We start from the raw sequence: 17,500 nt of genomic DNA, 5'->3' as shown, positions 1-17,500 counted from the left end.
ATTGGGAAGTGTTCAGAAAATTTAGTCGGTAATTTCATATTTTGATGTACTCAGATATTCATTGCAATAAAAGATGACAAAATGACCTATGTCTTATTGCTCCTTTGGATGGGCGTCACTGCACAAAACCTAAGTATAATTCCAATACACTTTGTAAGTCATTTCCCCAAAAAGTCTGACTAAGTCTAATGAAGTCCAATCAAACTTTTACTTTGTTCAATTACATATCTTTAAACTGACTGCCCGACCTATTTTTAACTTGCATATATAAAGGTTTCCCTGCTTGACCTAGATAGCTGTGGGCCACAAACTGTATTATTATTATTATTAATTGCTAAGCTACAACCCTAGTTGGAAAAGCAGGATGCTATAAGCCCGGGGGCTCCAACAGGGAAAAATAGCTCGGTGAGGAAAGGAAACAAAAAAAAAAATATTTTAAGAACAGTAACATTAAAATAAATTTTTTCCTATATAATCTATAAAAACTTAACAAAACAAAGAAGAGAAATAAAATAGAACAGTGTGCCCGAGTGTACTCTCAAGCAAGAGAACTCTAACCCAAGACAGTGGAAGACCATAGTACAGAGGCTATGGCAATACCCAAGACTAGAGAACAATGGTTTAATTTTGGAGTGTCCTCCTAGAAGAGCTGCTTACCATAGCTAAAGAGTCTCTTCTACCCTTACCAAGAGGAAAGTAGCCACTGAACAATTATATTAGTGCAGTAGTTAACCCCTTGGGTGAAGAAGAATTATTAGGTAATCTCAGTGTTGTCAGGTGTATGACGACAGAGGAGAATCCGTAAAGAATAGGCCAGACTATTCGGTGTATGTGTAGGCGAAGGGAAAGAACCGTAACCAGAGAGAAGGATCCAATGCAGTACTGTCTGGCCAGTCAAAGGACCCTATAACTCTCTGGCATTTGTAACTCTGATTCATGAATCAAATCCAAAGCAAATTCAATATCTTATTGGAAAAGCCAACACACTGTCATTTCAATGGAGTCACTGTAATATCACTTATCAATGGAGTCACTGCAATGTCAACTCAATGGAATCACTGCAGTCATTCCAAAATAGTCGACGCAATATCATTTCAAAATAGTTAAGGCAATGACATTTAAAATTGATCGTTGTGATGTTATTTTTAAATAGTCAACGCAATGTCATTCAACTTTTATCACTGCGATGTCATTTAATCAGTCATTGTAATGTCATTTAAATTCAATCACAGCAATGCCATTTAAAAAACTCAAGGCTATTTTCAATGGAACCACTGACATGTAATTTGAAAATAACGGTGTCAGTACCTATTACTGGAAGACATTCTTGAAAGTTTGATTAGTACTACACAAATTGGAATGATCAATGAAGTATATCAAAATTCAACTAAGATCTTTTAAATAAAGGAACTTAAGTTCAACACCAAGGAATTAAACCCCGAGTCAAGCTTAGGCAACATGTGTAAATCACAGCTACGCAAAAGCAGCAGACTCTGGGTTTTGGTGGTCGATGTGGTAACGTCCCTGACTGGTGAACGCTAGACTGGGGTTCTGGTCGCGTTCAAACTCGTTAGTTTCTTTAGGGGAGCCTATAGGCCTATCTGCTGATGCATTGGCAGCCATTGCCTGGTCCTCCTTGGTCCTACCTTGGGTGGGGAGGGGGCTTGGGCGCTGATCATATGTATGTATGGTCAGTCTCTAGAGCACTGTCCTGCTTGATAGGGCAATGTCACTGTCCCTTGCCTCTGCCATTCATGAGCGGCCTTTAAACCTTTAAACTAGCTCTACAGAAAACCAACTGCACTGCAGTATAATTAAACGAAAAACACTCAAGAGTGCAGACCTCCACCACGGTAGCTTATTTCTCTAGGATAGGGTTAATTCGGTCGACCTTTTGCTTGACCTTGACCTTTGACCTAGGACTTTCAAAATTGAATCATTTCCACGTCTCAACATAACAATAAATCCCTGAAAGTTTCACTACTCTATGAGTAAAATTGTGGCCAGGAGGTTGTTCACAAACAAACAAACAGGAGCAAAAACATAACTTCCTTCCAACTTCGTTGCCAGAGGTAAAAAAAAAATATAAACCGAAGCATGACCACTGGAATAAGCAGCATAATAAATACCAACTCTTACACAAGATAAACACACCTGAAGATTTATAAAAGGCCCGAGATATTACTTTTCCTCGTTTAGTCCGTCCATAAGCCTGAAAAATACAAAGAGCCCCCTCCTTGTAAAAGAGAAAATAAAATACATTATGGCTGATAGTTATCTCTTGTGTGGATCTTCGGAGGGAAGGGTAAAAAAGTGGATATGATGTGAATTTGTGAGGGGTACTAACACAAGAGGTGTGTATATAGCCGCAAACATCAGTGATGAAAATTTAGAAAAATTGAAATGGTTTTGCCCTGTGTGTGCGTAGATGAAGACAAAATAGCTATGATGAATACGTAAAAAAAAAAAAAAAGTGTAGTATGAACTAAAGGAAAGAAAACTCGCTGTAGGAGTATCGCTGTGTTTCCTGCGGAGGCAACTAATTCCACCAGAGTACGGATCCGAAAACAAATGATCTTACTGAGAAGGTAGAAAATCTTGCAAAGTATATAAAAGGAATTAAGTTAACACTTATTGCTATTATTATTATCATTATTATTTGCTAAGCTATAACCCTAGTTGGAAAAGCATGTTGCTTTAAGCCCGAGGGCTCCAACAAGGAAAATAGCCCTTTGAGAAAAGGAAATCAGAAAATGCAATACAAGAGAAGTTTCAGAACAATAACAACATTAATATAAATCTTTCATATACAAACTATAAAAACTTCAAAATAACGAGAGGAAAAGAAATGAGGTAAAATAGTGTGTCGAGTGTACCCTTAAGCATGAGAACTCAACCCCATGACAGTGGAAGACCATGGTACAGAGGCTATGGCACTACCCAAGACTAGAGAACAATGGTTTGATTTTGGAGTGTCCTTCTCCTATGAGAGCTGCTTACCATAGCTAAGGAGTTTCTTTTACCCTTACCAAGAGGAAAGTAGTCACTGAACAATTACAGTGCAGCGGCCCAAAAAATTAAGAAAATGACATACTCTGACAAAGTCAAGGAAAAAAAATCTTGCTAGAAATTGAATCAACAAAAGCATCAACTACAATACCGGACACGAAAAATGGAAATGTAGATTTTGCTGATGTAAAGATTACAGATGAAGCAAAGCAGTAAACAAGATTCAAACCATGGTTGCCAACATTGAGGCGAGGAAAATTGGGAATTTAAAACCTAAAATTATGATATGTAATGTATACAATGAAGAACATGAAGTATCAAATGCTTTAATTCAAGGGATTCGTTGCCTGGACCAGATTCAAAATATAAAACGGGTATTCAAGAAAAGTGACTACCCACTACAGACTTGTTGAAATGTGATCCTGAAGTTCAGGATGCTATTCATGATAATGGTAACAAAGCTATGATGTGATGGAGTACTTGTAACATATGTGTTAGATACCACATGATCACCTGCTACCACTGTCAAATTTAAGGACATTTTGAAAAAGATTGCGAGTTCAAGGCTGATGATAAAAGTGTGTGGGAAATGTTCAGGAAATCACGCCATCAAGGAATGTAACTCGCAACAGATAAAATGTATAAACTGCACAAGTTGAACAAGCTTATGATTTGGAATTGAAGATATTAGCAGAAAATAGTCCACGGACACTAAGAATATCATAAATTATGACCATGTACAGATTTAATCTGTTGATAATAGAACAATTCAAGTTCGAGAAGTGATAACAGAAATAGTTCATTCAAGAAGAAACTGAAGACTTTCTTGTTATCTAAATGCTTCGATAATGTGGATTTGATAATAAACACCAGCCATTCAGTGTGATATGCAAAATACCTTAGAACGTATAATATAGACTGATCTTGTAGGTCCTATGGAGAGCAGGGTTTCCCTATGTGATATGACCAGGAAAGCAGCCCTTAAAGTAAAGTAGAGTAAGAGCATTCTGTAGAATCAAACGTTACAGTGGGGAGTTCAAATTTTCCACCTAAAGGAGTAAGGTTGAACGTCTCCAATAATACCGGATACTGTTTTTCTCTAACCATTCATAAATAAAATCTTATATCACTCGGGTTATAAAATACTGTACAGTGGGTTTTTATTTATGTCATACAATATTTGGTAATGAATAACGTGGGCTGTTAATTATTGTGTAAATCTTCACCCTTCTCCCAAACAATGTACTGGTCTCTCACCTATATATCACCTCCCTCAACTAATTAGGATTTAGGCTACATAGTCTTTTTATTATGATACACTTTCTCCTTAGTATAAACACCATCGTATTTAGAAAAATACTGTGAACGTGACCAAGCGCTAAACTTTAAACTTAATCTCGTAAATGACAGTGCTTTCACCTATAAAAGGTTTATATAAAGAATTAAATGTTGTTCTCAGACTCAAACATTCCCTTACTTATCGAAGTACAGTCAGCCCTCAATATTCGTGAGTTCTATCTTTGCAGATTCGGTCATTCGCAATACAGAGAATTGTATAATCTATATAATAAAAATCACGTATCTGTGTTTCGCTATAGGTATTCTCGCAGCCCGATGATTTCAAAATGACCACACTCCTCTGCACTTGGTATGCCTCACGCCTTGCCTCTCCACACGGCATAACCCCCTCTCTCTCGCTAACTCAGCCTCCGTCTCCCATCATCTCCCCTCACTTGTATATCTCCTGCTTTAGTCCTCTTTGTACAGAATCACATTGTTATGTAAAAAAAAATTGTACAGTACATATCCGATGTGTTTATAGTGAATTTAGTATAAAGTGCGATACGTTCATTACACTATCCTAAGCACCAAACATTCGATGGCTCAACAGTTGCATCATGCTTAAGACTTACTGTGTAGAACTTCGGTATGTAAATGCTTAGTGGCGTTGTACTGATACTTTTTATTTAAATTTTTAATGTGTTAGTGTATTCATTGCATATTAGTATTATTGATATAACTACTGTACAGTACTGTAGGCCTACGGTATATGAAATACAGTTCCGTACTTTACAGTAGTAATGTACCTGTATGGTGTGAGTCAACCTACCAAAAATAACGAACATTCACGAGCATTACCTTTGCTAATTGAGCTGCACTATAGTGATAGTACTGAACATTTATTACAGTAAAATACACTACAGTATCAGCGGCAATATTAGACAGTAGGCTACAGTGGGGTACTTAGTGTGTTAGTCGATCACTTGTAGGCAATGGGCATTTAGTTGGTAGGTTATGAGTTGACTCACCATAGGGCAGCAAATATTTGTGAATTCTCACTTTTCTTGCCTGTCTCTGTTACCTAAACCCAACAAATATCGAGAGCTGACTGTATGAAAATCCTTTAATAGTTGCGCAATCAATTCCTAATCCAAAGATATAATCAAAATTTACCCATTTCTTGTAAAAGATAAGCTACATAAGGGAACTTAAAACACTTTCTGGTCCTACAAGAAGGTATTTGCACAACAGACAGTGATGCAGTCTAACGTCATGGGAAATCAGAAACTTTGTTAAAAATGTGCTTCCGAATTGCACCACCTTTAGGAGCTAGCTTGTGTGAATGAAGAACTAAAGTATAGTTGACTATCCAAGCTAGTATCAACATTTTTGGTTAATTAGACAATAAATTACCAACCAATTAGTTGAAAATTTCCAATGTTTGTGCATCTGTTTAGAAGAACAAATATGCATGTCCCTGAATCATCGATAATTTTCTCAAAATCTGATAATAGGATGGGGTAAAGGGGGGTAGATACAACCCCAATAATACAGTATAGGGCATATTACTGTAGTAGGCTAGGTGAGGTTACAGAAAGGTGGAAAGAAAATGGCCTCCTAGGTTAGGTTAGGAGGGGATATTGACTTTGAAACTGCCCCAGCCAAAATTTATATCCGATATACTGTAGGCTGGGTTAAAGGAGGGTAAATACAATCCAAATAATACAGTATAGGACATTATACTGTAGTAGGCTTGGTGAGGTTACAGAAAATTGGAAAGAAAATGGCACCCTAGGTTAGGTTGGGAGGGGATTTAACTTTGAAACTGCCACAGCCAAAATTTATATCTGGTTAGGGGCTAGCCTGGATGAACTCAACATTTTATGGTTATAACATATCTGTAAATACCCATCACACTATTTTGTTAGATCATGGGTGAATAATGGGGACAAAGGACCCTAGCCAGGTGGCCTGTTAAGGCTAAGGAAGGGTAGCCTAGTTGTATATTAGCAATTACGACTTATATATTTTCCTTCTTTACGTAAAATTACATTTATGAATAAAATACCAAAATAGTGGACTAACAAGTTCCAATAGTGTTTTCAGGAATAAAATGAAAAATATAAAATAAAATGACTAGCTTTGGATTGGATTGGATTCACAAATTTGGGTCAAACACCTAAGCTAAGGCCTGGGAAGCCATTTGTTGGCAGTTGCAACTTAAAGAAAGGCCAAAAGTTGGAGTGTGAAACAAATTCAATAGAGAATGAACATCATGGAAGGAAAAGGGAATGGAAGTAAAGTACTAGGCTAGAAAGGGAGTGGGCTGACAGCACATTATCAAATCCTAATACGATTACGAAAAATGTTCCGAAATATATTAGAAGATATCGATTACCAGAATATGTACCGATATACTAAATCATAGTTAACCGTAGAATTTTCCTGTGAGATCCAATTGAATTATATTTTTTATGAGATATGTTGTAGGTAAGAATGCAAGACTGAATTTTGTTCCTTGTATACTGAATTGTGGGAACGGGGATAATTCTACAAACCTGGGTTGTTCATTTGTTGTAATTTCATCCAATCAATTATGATTTGAAAATTAAGCATAATTCCAGAAAACTGGCATCAGCTGATAGTTTGGGGGCTATGACTGCTAGTCTAAGAGCATGGTATATTTTAAGGTATTATGAACGTTATTAATGACGATACGTAGCACAAACCCATAACTTTTCAGTTATGGTAGTTAACCCACTATAACTGAAACAAACTATGAATTACAGTACTTTCTACAAGCTATTTATTGCTCTATTCTATAATTTTATCAGCTTTCTTACGTGTATGGGGTAAAGTTAGGTTAGGCTGCATCCGTGTATTTTCTTATTCTGAGAGAAGTGATAAAGCCTCATATGTCATCGGGTTAGGGAACAGGGGTGTCACATGAGAGAAGGGGCCAACACCCTCCCAACCCACTTGAGTAAGGTAGATTAGGATGTCTTCAGATAGTTTATTTGTTTGTGTTTTCATTACATAAAAATCCCAATTTCCCACAGTGTCTCCAGTCTTGCTCTTAGTGAGGGTCCTTCATCTCGGAAATTAGACTACTGTACTCATTCTTAATAAGAGTGACGGTCTAAGTCAAAAACATCCTAATTATATGTTCTTTTAATGACATGACTTAAGCTCTATCTAAACCCTTATTTTACTCTAACGCAATGCATAAAAGCACACCGAGAAGGTAGGTCTCAATACTGCATGGCATAAGGTCCGCTAGTTTTGCCATTGTCTAACGACTTGAAATCAATTCCAGCCAGTACAAGGGAATATGCCAGACTATTCAGTGTATGTGTAAACAAGGGGAAAATGAACCGTAACCTGAGAGAAGGATCCAATGTAGTACTGTCTGGCCAGTCAAAAGACGCCATAACTCTCTAATGGTAGTATGTCAACGGGTGGCTGGTGCCCAGGCCAACCTTCAACCAACCTCCACTCGTTTCATAAATCCCACCAATAGACCAATCTTCTAACTGATGAAATGGGGTGCATGTACAGTAATTGGTTGTGACATGCATAAACTTTCTCATTGGTTGGCAAATCAATTTTCTTTATGGGGGAATATTTTTTTTTGTCTGAAATACGATACTGCACTATGAAGCTAGTTTTATGATTTACGAAATATTATGAATTAGTGTTATCTTGCCAAGAGTGATGCTGGGGTTGATACTTTAGTTTTAGGGTAAGCTAGAGGTAATATTACGGTAGAGTCCCACCCAGCACCATTACCGCTTGCCAGTACATAGGAGCTTGAGGTTAATGTCTAGGAGAGGGCCACATGAAGATATCAGTGATATTCAATTTATTTTTACTAGAATGTGTAGGAATGTATGTAAATAGTGGTATAAGAGTGAGATAATTTAGTGAAAATCAATAATAGTCGAAATATCGACGATCAAACTCACGCTACTCTTGTCTTCCTCCCAGATTTTTTCTAAGTCTGTTGTTATTGTTGACTGTGTCTTGTTTTTGCTCAAATGAGCCCTGTAACCACTATAATCCGCAGACAAACTAGTCCACTATGATGTCTTACACGTTTGGCCAATAACAGCGCCTATCCACTATGACGTCATACATGTTTGGCCAATCACAGCGCGACAATACAACAGTGCGACAATACATTATCTTACCCAGGCATTTCATTTCGTTTTTAGACATGGAGGCCATAGCAAGCACATCATCTCATGTTGCACAAGAAGTTGAAATTCCATTCTTCTTGTCCTGACTGTTTCCTAACTTACAATGAATTTGTTGTAACTTATTCGGGGACTATTGAAAAACTAGTGGATTTGTGCCAGAGACACAATTTAATTATACAAAATAAAAATTGTCCTGCATGTCAAGGAACCTTCGCAACGGCTTCACGTTTTCCTCAAAGCAGCAGCACATCTTTATCAACCAACAGTTTAAGGTAAGCTTCATTAATTTATAGAGTATATTATAATGGTGATAGTATAACGATGTATACAGCAGTACCATCACTTTGGATTTGGCTTGATGGATGTGTTAGGTAGTGTCCTTAAGGGGGAGTCACAGGGGGGGCAGAGCACCCCCCGGTAGGGTACAGGGCCCCTAGGCTAGGTTAGGTGGGTGTATTAGATTCGGTGGTGCCCTGAAAATCACTGTGGTCTTAAGGGGGGGTCGCAGGGGGGGGGGGCAGAGGCCCCCCCCGGTAGGCCTAGGTAGGGGTACAGGCCCCCCAGGGTAGGTTAGTTGGTTGTATTAGGTTCGGTAGTGCCCTGAAAAATCACTTTTCTCCTCCTCCCCCCACCCAAAAACCCTGCTTCCCACTGGGGTCCCCCATAATTGTAGTAGTAGGTTTATGCTTACATTTTATGTGTAAGAGTTAAGTCTTAGTTTCTTTTTTATTCATTTCCTCATGTTTCTATGCGATGTGCAACAATAATCTGGTTGTTTTTTGCCGTTTTTCGTCGCTAATACTTAAAAAAACGGGTGCGGCCTTCTCCCAGACATTTACCGGAGCTTGATGTTTTTCTTTTTTCTCAAGCGAAGCGAGCACACGGCGGAGCAAAAACCAATAGACTCTATCGAAATACAGTATTACTGAAATCTAGTGGATTTCGCTCGGCCATGCACTCGCTTCGCTCGCGTTAAAACAAAAACATCAAGCTCCTATGTAGGCCTACTGGCAAGAAGTAATGGCACTAGGTGGGTATCTACTGTAATATTACCAAGGTAGATATAGCAGTCTTAAGGGAGTTGCATGGGGGCATAGCCCTCCCCCTGGTAGGTAAGGATACGGCAACTTGGTTAAGTTAGGTAGTGCTCTTGTATTTCATTCCCTTTTAAAATGTGATTTTAGTAATTTTAAAACGTATAAAATTGTAAAAACATGGGTTTTCCCAAATCATTTGCACCAAAACAGTTACAACAGGAATATATCTTATTTTTCTTCATTATGAATATTGTTCTGTAGTAAATCATTAGGCTTACCTGTCCCACTTTGACGATTTATTCGAGTCAAAGCTTCGTAAATGCATAGTTATGGCGTTTATCTTCATACTAATAATCCTTGACATTGTGGATAAAAAAACTCCAACAGCTATTGATAGTAAAACACATTCAAGTCCATCCTAAGTGTTTTGAGGATCTTCCCATCTGAGCTCATTCATCAAACGAGTTTAAAAACTAGCCTAATCAGTTTTTCTTATCACATTTTCTTCAGGCACAATTAAGAAATGCTTTTCTTATATAAAAGCAGTCTTAAATGCTGTTATAAGCCAATAATCTTAACATAACACAATTAGCGTTGCCACTTACTAAGATACACTATGTAAACAATACATTTATTATCCTTGGACTAGACTCTGATGCTTCTTCTTCTTTATCATTAGCCAAGAAAGTAAGTACCTAGGCTGGTACAATGTTGCATTTTCGAGTAATTTGGGAAAAATATTTAGCAAAATTTTTAGATTTTACAATTTTCCAATAAACATAGCCACTTTTTTGTAATTTCAATGTTTCGATTTGTCTTTAATATTGTTAGAGATCTATTGCTTGGGGGTAAACTTGGACTCGCTGTTTTATCTTGAATCTTGATTCTCTTGTTATTTTGGAGTTTTTATCCTCTCGTTATTTTGAAGTTTTTATAGTTTATATATTAAAAAATTATTTCAATCTTGTTGTTGTTCTTAAACTTCTCTTGTAGTCTGTTTCCTTTCCTCGCTGGACATTTTTCCCTGTTGGAGCTCTTGAGCTTATAGCATCCTGCTGTTCCAACGAGGGTTGTAGCTTGGTAAATAATAATAATAATAATAATAATAATAATAATAATAATAATAATAATAATAATAATAATAATATCATATGTGTTGGAAAATTTTGGAGCCCCCTAGACCTGTAAATAGTGGTTACCTAGTTATAAAAGCAGGATGATATAAGCCCAAGGGCTCCGCCGAGTAAAAATAGCCCAGTGAAGGGAAGGAAATAAGGAAATAGATAAATTAAAGAAAATGGGTTGAAATAGGATAGGAAGATGAATGTAGTCAAAAGCGCATGTTTCAAAACCTCAACTGAAATTTCAAACCAACTTTGAATCACTTGGTAACAAACAGAAAGTTTCACCATAACATCCAGTTTATTTAAACAAAATTATAATGATATTTCAAGGTAACAATGTAATTCTACGTTATCTACTTGACTTCCTTATAACACAGGAAAGTTAACAATTTTACTACAATATTCACTTTAAAACAACAAGTTTTCAATCTTTACACTAGATCTATATATACAAGATAATCACATTTACAAACTTTCAAAAAATGTATGGACATTGACAATTTCGTTAGAGAGAGAGAGAGAGAGAGAGAGAGAGAGAGAGAGAGAGAGAGAGAGAGAGAGAGAGAGATTGATTACATAACATCCCACCATCAGAGGCCTAGTGTTTTGTTTTGAGATGAACATCTTGCAAAAGAAGCAAAATTTGAGAGTGAAATTCTAGATCAATCTAGTGTAGACTACCCTGTAAAGAATGACAGTTCATTTAAAAACATAGAAAATTATAATTCAGTCAATGACTATTCAAAATTATTTCACATGTAAATTGCAACTCATATTTTTCATTTGAGGCTTATATACATTTAACTACTAAGTTTTGAAAATAAAAGATAAAAAAGTACACGGAGTAACCATCAACGACAAGATTTAGAATGAGAGATAAGAGTGGTAAATTACTGAGATGATAAGAATGTCATGACTGAGATGGTGTGGGCACGTGGTGAGGATGGATGGTGGGGAGGGAGGGAGGAGGGCTTGAGAGGAACCTGTAAGGAGGAGGAGATCAAGAGGGAGGCAGAGAATTAGATGGCGAGATAAAGTGAAGGATGATATGGAGAGAAGAGGTTTGGTGGAAGAGGATGACTTTGATCGAGGGTATTGGAGAGGGCACGTCAGGCAACCGACCTCTGAATGCAGGGATATCAGTGGGGAAGAAGAAGATAGAAGTGGTAAATGCAAGTGTGAAAACTTGAGTCAATAACTGCATTAACAATAATTCTTTGGAATTCGTACAAGGGACACACAAACTATACATAGATAATTTACAAAACTTCTTTACAGAGAATCCTGAGGTTAGCACAAAATTGAATAGGCTACACAGTCAAGCGAATTGACTAAGAAAAGGTAGAGGGTATTAAGCTAACTGTAAATTTTGGAGTGACATTTTGACACTGAAAATTATTCGAAAATATGGTATCAACAAAAGTTAGTCTTAATCAGGATAAGGCACACACAGCAGCCTTTTTTTTTCTCTTATACATAATAAATTTACATATGTAAATTATACATATAATCTTAAAGCTTCTAGAGATTAAAGACACATGAGTAATTGATTTATCATTTTGTTTATGCTTACAATAAATTACACAAGAAAATTATTATATTCTGAACGTATGAAGCTTATCCACTCTCTCTGATGCTGTGTGTAAAGGCTTTAGCTTTCTTTTAGTCACCAGTTTCTGTAAAGATTTGATTAATAACATATTGACTTATCAAAATAAAAAGTGAATATGCAAGGTTAGGACAACAATGGTGACTCTAAATATTTTAGACTAACTAAATCTTCTATCATCCAGTATTTTGAAATGTAAGTTACCTTATAGAGAATATCGTAATACGTCTCAATAATCTAAGCGAATTTCAAAATAGAATTCTGTGTTATGAATTAAAAACTATAGATCAATAACAAGAAAATTATAAAATTTGGCAGTTACAACAGCTGACAAAAACATAAATCAGTAGATGGCCTTTTCCGTTAGAGTGGTGTTTTACTAGCACCTATTCAATCAGTTCATAGCATCATGCTTGTATACTTTACAACAATAGTCGCCACAAAGATTCCGGGTGAAATAGGCCCCACCCCCTGATCACGTCATAGCCCATCACGTCTCTCAAGTTAGCAGTGGTCGCAATACACCCTCTTACAAATTTCAAACTATGCTAACTTATAATTACCTTAAAGCGGGGTTTACACGGTTGAATGGTTCGTCTAACCCGGTTGTCGAATCTGCTTGTCAAAGGGTTCTAAGAGGTGGAGTCAGTCACAAACGCATAAGGTTTGTCGACAATGAAGCCCACCCCATTCGACAAACGTGTTCGACAGCCAAATACTCCGTTCACACGTTCAAACATCACTTCAAACACTTGTCTGTTGAACCGCATTTAAGGGGATGTATTGTGACTGCTGTTAACGCGGGAGACAACAGGACTGGCTATGATGCCACCAGAGGGTGGAGCTTACTTTGCCTGGAATCTCTGCGGCAATTATAGTACCTAATACAGGTGGCAAAACTGAAGTTGTGCCTATTCTGTTTGGTCAATAGTATACTGAGGTATTAACTCTTTGGACACAAAAAATGTGTTAGAAAAGGTGCTCTCGTCACACTTGGCCTATACACAACAGCAAGAAGTGAGACTGGATAAGCAGAAATGTAGTCATTCAAAACCAGTGCAGACTTATTGCCTAAAGAAAGGGTGGAAATGCATATCAAGAGTACAGTCGATGCAGAAGCTGAAGCAACCAGTGAAAAAATGCTCAATAGGCTACTTTTATACAGCTACGCAATATATCGCAGTCATTTATTCTCTTCACTGACTTATTTTGCCAAAAGTGTTGCTGCATAGTTTCGTGAAAAGTAACAAAGTCGATTTCAAGAAATTTATAAACGATCCTAAATATGTAGATTCAATGTTTTTGCATTACATGCAATGAAACATCACATTTGTTCTATTTATTTGCTTTGTCAATTTTGTTATGCAGCGATTGTACTTATCACTGAAACAACACTTGTGTTTATTTCATCCTCACATGTTTTCTTGAAGACTTTCTTTGTCTGTATCAACGTTTGAGATATGCAGACGAAACACTATACTGTAGATGCACCTGAGGAATAATGCTATTTCAGAAGTCAGAGTCTTTCTTAACCACTGTCACATTTCAATTTTTTTTTACAGAGGGAGAATAAGAGAGAAATGGAGAGCTAAGTTCACATTGCTCCTTATTTATCAAATGAATAGGCTGAGGGTATACATACAGAACTCCCTACTGTTTCACCACAATCTAGACCTCACTCCTATCTTGCACATTCCTGGGTCAAATCCATCATAGCCTTTTCTCTCTTAATCCATTACACTCTGACGTGGACTTATGTTGTGACTTCGAGAAGTCCAGAGATTTACATTGTGCCGTAGGTGGTCCAATAGGAAACGTTGAGGACGAAGAAAGCGAAAGGAAAGAAAAACCTGGAGAATTTATCGATGTACAGAGCGATATCTTTGCCAGTACAGCGGTGGACTACGTACTGCGGCACTCCAGGACTCCTCGACCTCATTCGACTTCTACTCCTGCTTCTGGAGTATCCGTTCAGTCGACCATCCTCTGACTGAAAAATGGAAGTAAGCATTAGTTTCAAGTTGGAGAACTTTGATTATTGTTTTATATGCAAGGTTATATTAGAAACAGAACACTTTGGCTGGTTTCTGGGTAAAATTCTGCTAGTTTACCTAATGGCAGTAACATCCAAGAAATTTTTACACCAATTTCTCGAATCTTTCCGCAGAAATCAGTCAAAATTCAAGTCACCTGTGTTCATTAAGACAGCATCATCCACAATCATGAATATTAGCAATATCCGTATTGCCTTTAATATTGGATTCCTGTGCATGATCCGAAACTTCAACAATAGAAGGCTAAGAGATGACAGGAAATAATGCTCGCATTATGCATGGAGTGGCTATTACCCCCAAAATTTATTTGAGTGATATGAAATTGCAGAAGTCTTTAAAATAAACAAATAACCTCTTTTGTGTATAGTTTACAGTTTATTCTAGCCAAGATTTGTTTTACTAGATATCTACAGTAAATAAAACACATTTTGTCACAAGAGTACCACACAAACAAATCAGTCAAATAAATGATCTGCAAACAGAAGAATTTCATTCAAAACATCTCTACATCAAAATTTTGGAAATATTAGGCTTAATTCTATAACATAAAAATCATGGAGTTCTTATGCCGCAATAACATGGCCGCTGTTACCAGTGTCCATCCAAGTGCTCTAGTCCACAAAGGGAATAAGTTCTTCTAAAAGGTAGGTGAACTTGAGAAAGCAGAGTCTCTGATGAAATGACTCTAACACAGCATACATCAACCTCCATTTATTTTCTAGATTTGTCTTATCTTTGGTAATTCACTGCAATTCCTTAATAATACTAGCTTTAATGTAGCTATAGGTATATGGAAAATGAAGGCTTAAAATCGGGTGCTCACACAATCTAAATGGTACAAATCACAAGATTTGGGGAAAATCACCCTTCTAATATTATTATTATTATTATTATTATTATTATTATTAATATCATCATCACAAACCAAGCTACAACCATGGCTAGAAAAGCAAAATGCTACAAGTCCCTCCAATAAAGAAAGTAGCCCAGTGAGGAAAGGAATAATGAAAATATTATTATTATTATTATTATTATTATTAAATGCCAAGCTACAACCCCAGTTGGAAAAGCAAGATGCTATAAGCCCAGGGGTCCCAACAGGGAAAATATCCCAGTGAGGAAAGGAAACAAGGAAAAATAAAATATTTTAAGAACAGTAACAACATTAAAATAAATATTTCATATATAAACTTTAAATAATTTAACAAAACAAGAGGAAGAGAAATTAGATAGCATAGTGTGCCCGAGTGTACCCTCAAGCAAGAGAATATAGAATATAGAATATAGACTATAGAATATAGATAGTAAAAGTAATGAATAAAGAATATGAAATATTTTAAAATCGGTGCCAACTTTAAAATAGATCAGTCATGTAGAATAAAACGAGACTTATGTCAACCTGTTCAACAAAAAATAATTTATAAAAATTTAAAATTCTGAAGTTCCGCTGATTCAGCTGCCTCATTAGGAAGATCATACCCCAATCTGGTCATGGCTGGAATAAAATTCTAGAATACTATTGTGTCTCATAATGGAGAAGGCATGACTGTTAGAATTAGCTATATACTGGGTACAGCGTACGGTATGGTCTGGGAAGATCTGAGGGCAATAGATGACCTGAATTATGAAAATGCTCATGTAACATTCTTAAGGAATTAACAGCACGACGGTGCTAGGGATAAATGTCCAGATCAGGAATGAGAAATTTAATTTACCATAAGTTTCTATTATATAAGTTAAGATGAAAATCATCAGCTGTAGACCATATTGGCGAACAGTACTTAAAACAAGGTAGAAGGAAATTATTAAAACCCTTTGTTTTATATATTGATTGATCGCCGAAAAGCGTAAGAGACTTTCTCAATAAGCTACTTTTTGTAGAATTGAAGAAAAAAACAGACCGAATGTGTCTCCCAAAGTAAATTTTCAATCAAGAACCACACCTAGAATTTTAAATGATATCTGGGTTTGAGGAGCCAGTGTCTTCAACCTAATTACATTCATACTTTGAGTTTGTTTGAGGTTCAACTTCACGCTCCATAATCTGCACCATGGGCTAATTTCACCTAGATCTCTATTAAAACTTTGCAACAATAAGTCTACCTTCTGGAGATGGAATTGATACAGAAAGAGTAGAATAATCTGCATATGTAACAAGCTTTTCTAGGCCAAACTACACATGCGTAAGTAGTATGATAAGTAATGGACCGAGAACACCAGATTTTTATCTATTGATACATTTCTTTTGTAATGTAACTATTGTGCCTTAAATGTTCAATATATAGAGACTTTCAAAATAATAAACTTTAACCTGGCAGGGTTAATATATCGTTAACCTTTGTGGTCCATCAAAAGTGAGGACAAAATCGAAACACTGAATGCAGTTTGAAAAGATGAATAGAATCTTTCTATCGCCAAGGATAGTATATAGAATCCTTAATTGTTATGAAGTCATAACCCTCCTATAATTACTATTTTGATAATCATGGGTGTGATAAGACCACAGGAAAATGTCATACAAATGTGTGACTCTCCACCTCTGATAGTCAGTGGTTGTCATCTACTTGTTTAAATTAAATCATTCCACTTCGATTACCTCCCATAGCTACATCGGTCTAACGTAATAGCTTATGAAAGAGGGTGTTACTTTCAGTCTACGAGTCCCTTGTGAACTAAAAAGATTAAAGCCAAGCCTCAAGGTTTGGAATATTGTCCATGCTGCGTAAAAATCGATAAAAAGTTAGGTAAGGGACATGAAAAGAAATATTGGAACTTGATAAACACTTTAAGAGACTTTGGTTTCTGTTATGAAATGACATTTCTCAGAAACGTCGTTCCCTTGCTTCTCATCATGTTAGATTTCAGTGAGTTTTTTATGCGTTTATTTGAAGATTTACATGATTTGACCAAAATTTTCTGTTGTGTTGGATTCAAGGTCTTCATAGGTACTATCCAGACACGCCTTTAAATCAATAGGCCTACTATCTCAAAATACTTCAAATGAGCGTTATGATATAGAATTTATCTTTCTAATATATCATCATCATTATCTCTTCCTACGCCTAATTACGCAAAGGGCCTCGGTTAGATTTCGCCAGTCGTCTCTATCTTGAGCACTGATGATATATACTGTATATATATATATATATATATATATATATATATATATATATATATATATATATAT

The 17,500-nt window shown here is 36.4% G+C and overlaps 2 protein-coding genes across 2 annotated transcripts in view; one reads left to right on the top strand and one right to left on the bottom strand.

The window, feature by feature from the left end:
- LOC137634525 (protein charybde-like) overlaps positions 1 to 85 on the top strand; it is a 12,033-nt gene extending 11,948 nt beyond the window's left edge. Inside the window, exon 5 of the mRNA XM_068366970.1 lies at positions 1 to 85. This exon is cut by the window's left edge and continues 2,692 nt beyond it. The gene's annotated coding sequence lies outside the window, so the exon portion shown is untranslated.
- Positions 86 to 13,803: 13,718 nt separating this feature from the next.
- LOC137634533 (uncharacterized) overlaps positions 13,804 to 17,500 on the bottom strand; it is a 30,684-nt gene continuing 26,987 nt past the window's right edge. Inside the window, exon 8 of the mRNA XM_068366985.1 lies at positions 13,804 to 14,249. Coding sequence (XP_068223086.1) covers positions 14,043 to 14,249 — 207 coding nt within the window. The 3' untranslated portion in view covers positions 13,804 to 14,042. The remainder of the gene's footprint in view (positions 14,250 to 17,500) is intronic.

The sequence above is a fragment of the Palaemon carinicauda genome, chromosome 44, assembly GCF_036898095.1.
Source record: "Palaemon carinicauda isolate YSFRI2023 chromosome 44, ASM3689809v2, whole genome shotgun sequence".
NCBI classification, from domain to species: Eukaryota; Metazoa; Arthropoda; class Malacostraca; order Decapoda; family Palaemonidae; genus Palaemon; species Palaemon carinicauda.
Note: the sequence above shows the minus strand (reverse complement) of the source record. Positions and strands in the feature narration are given on the sequence as shown.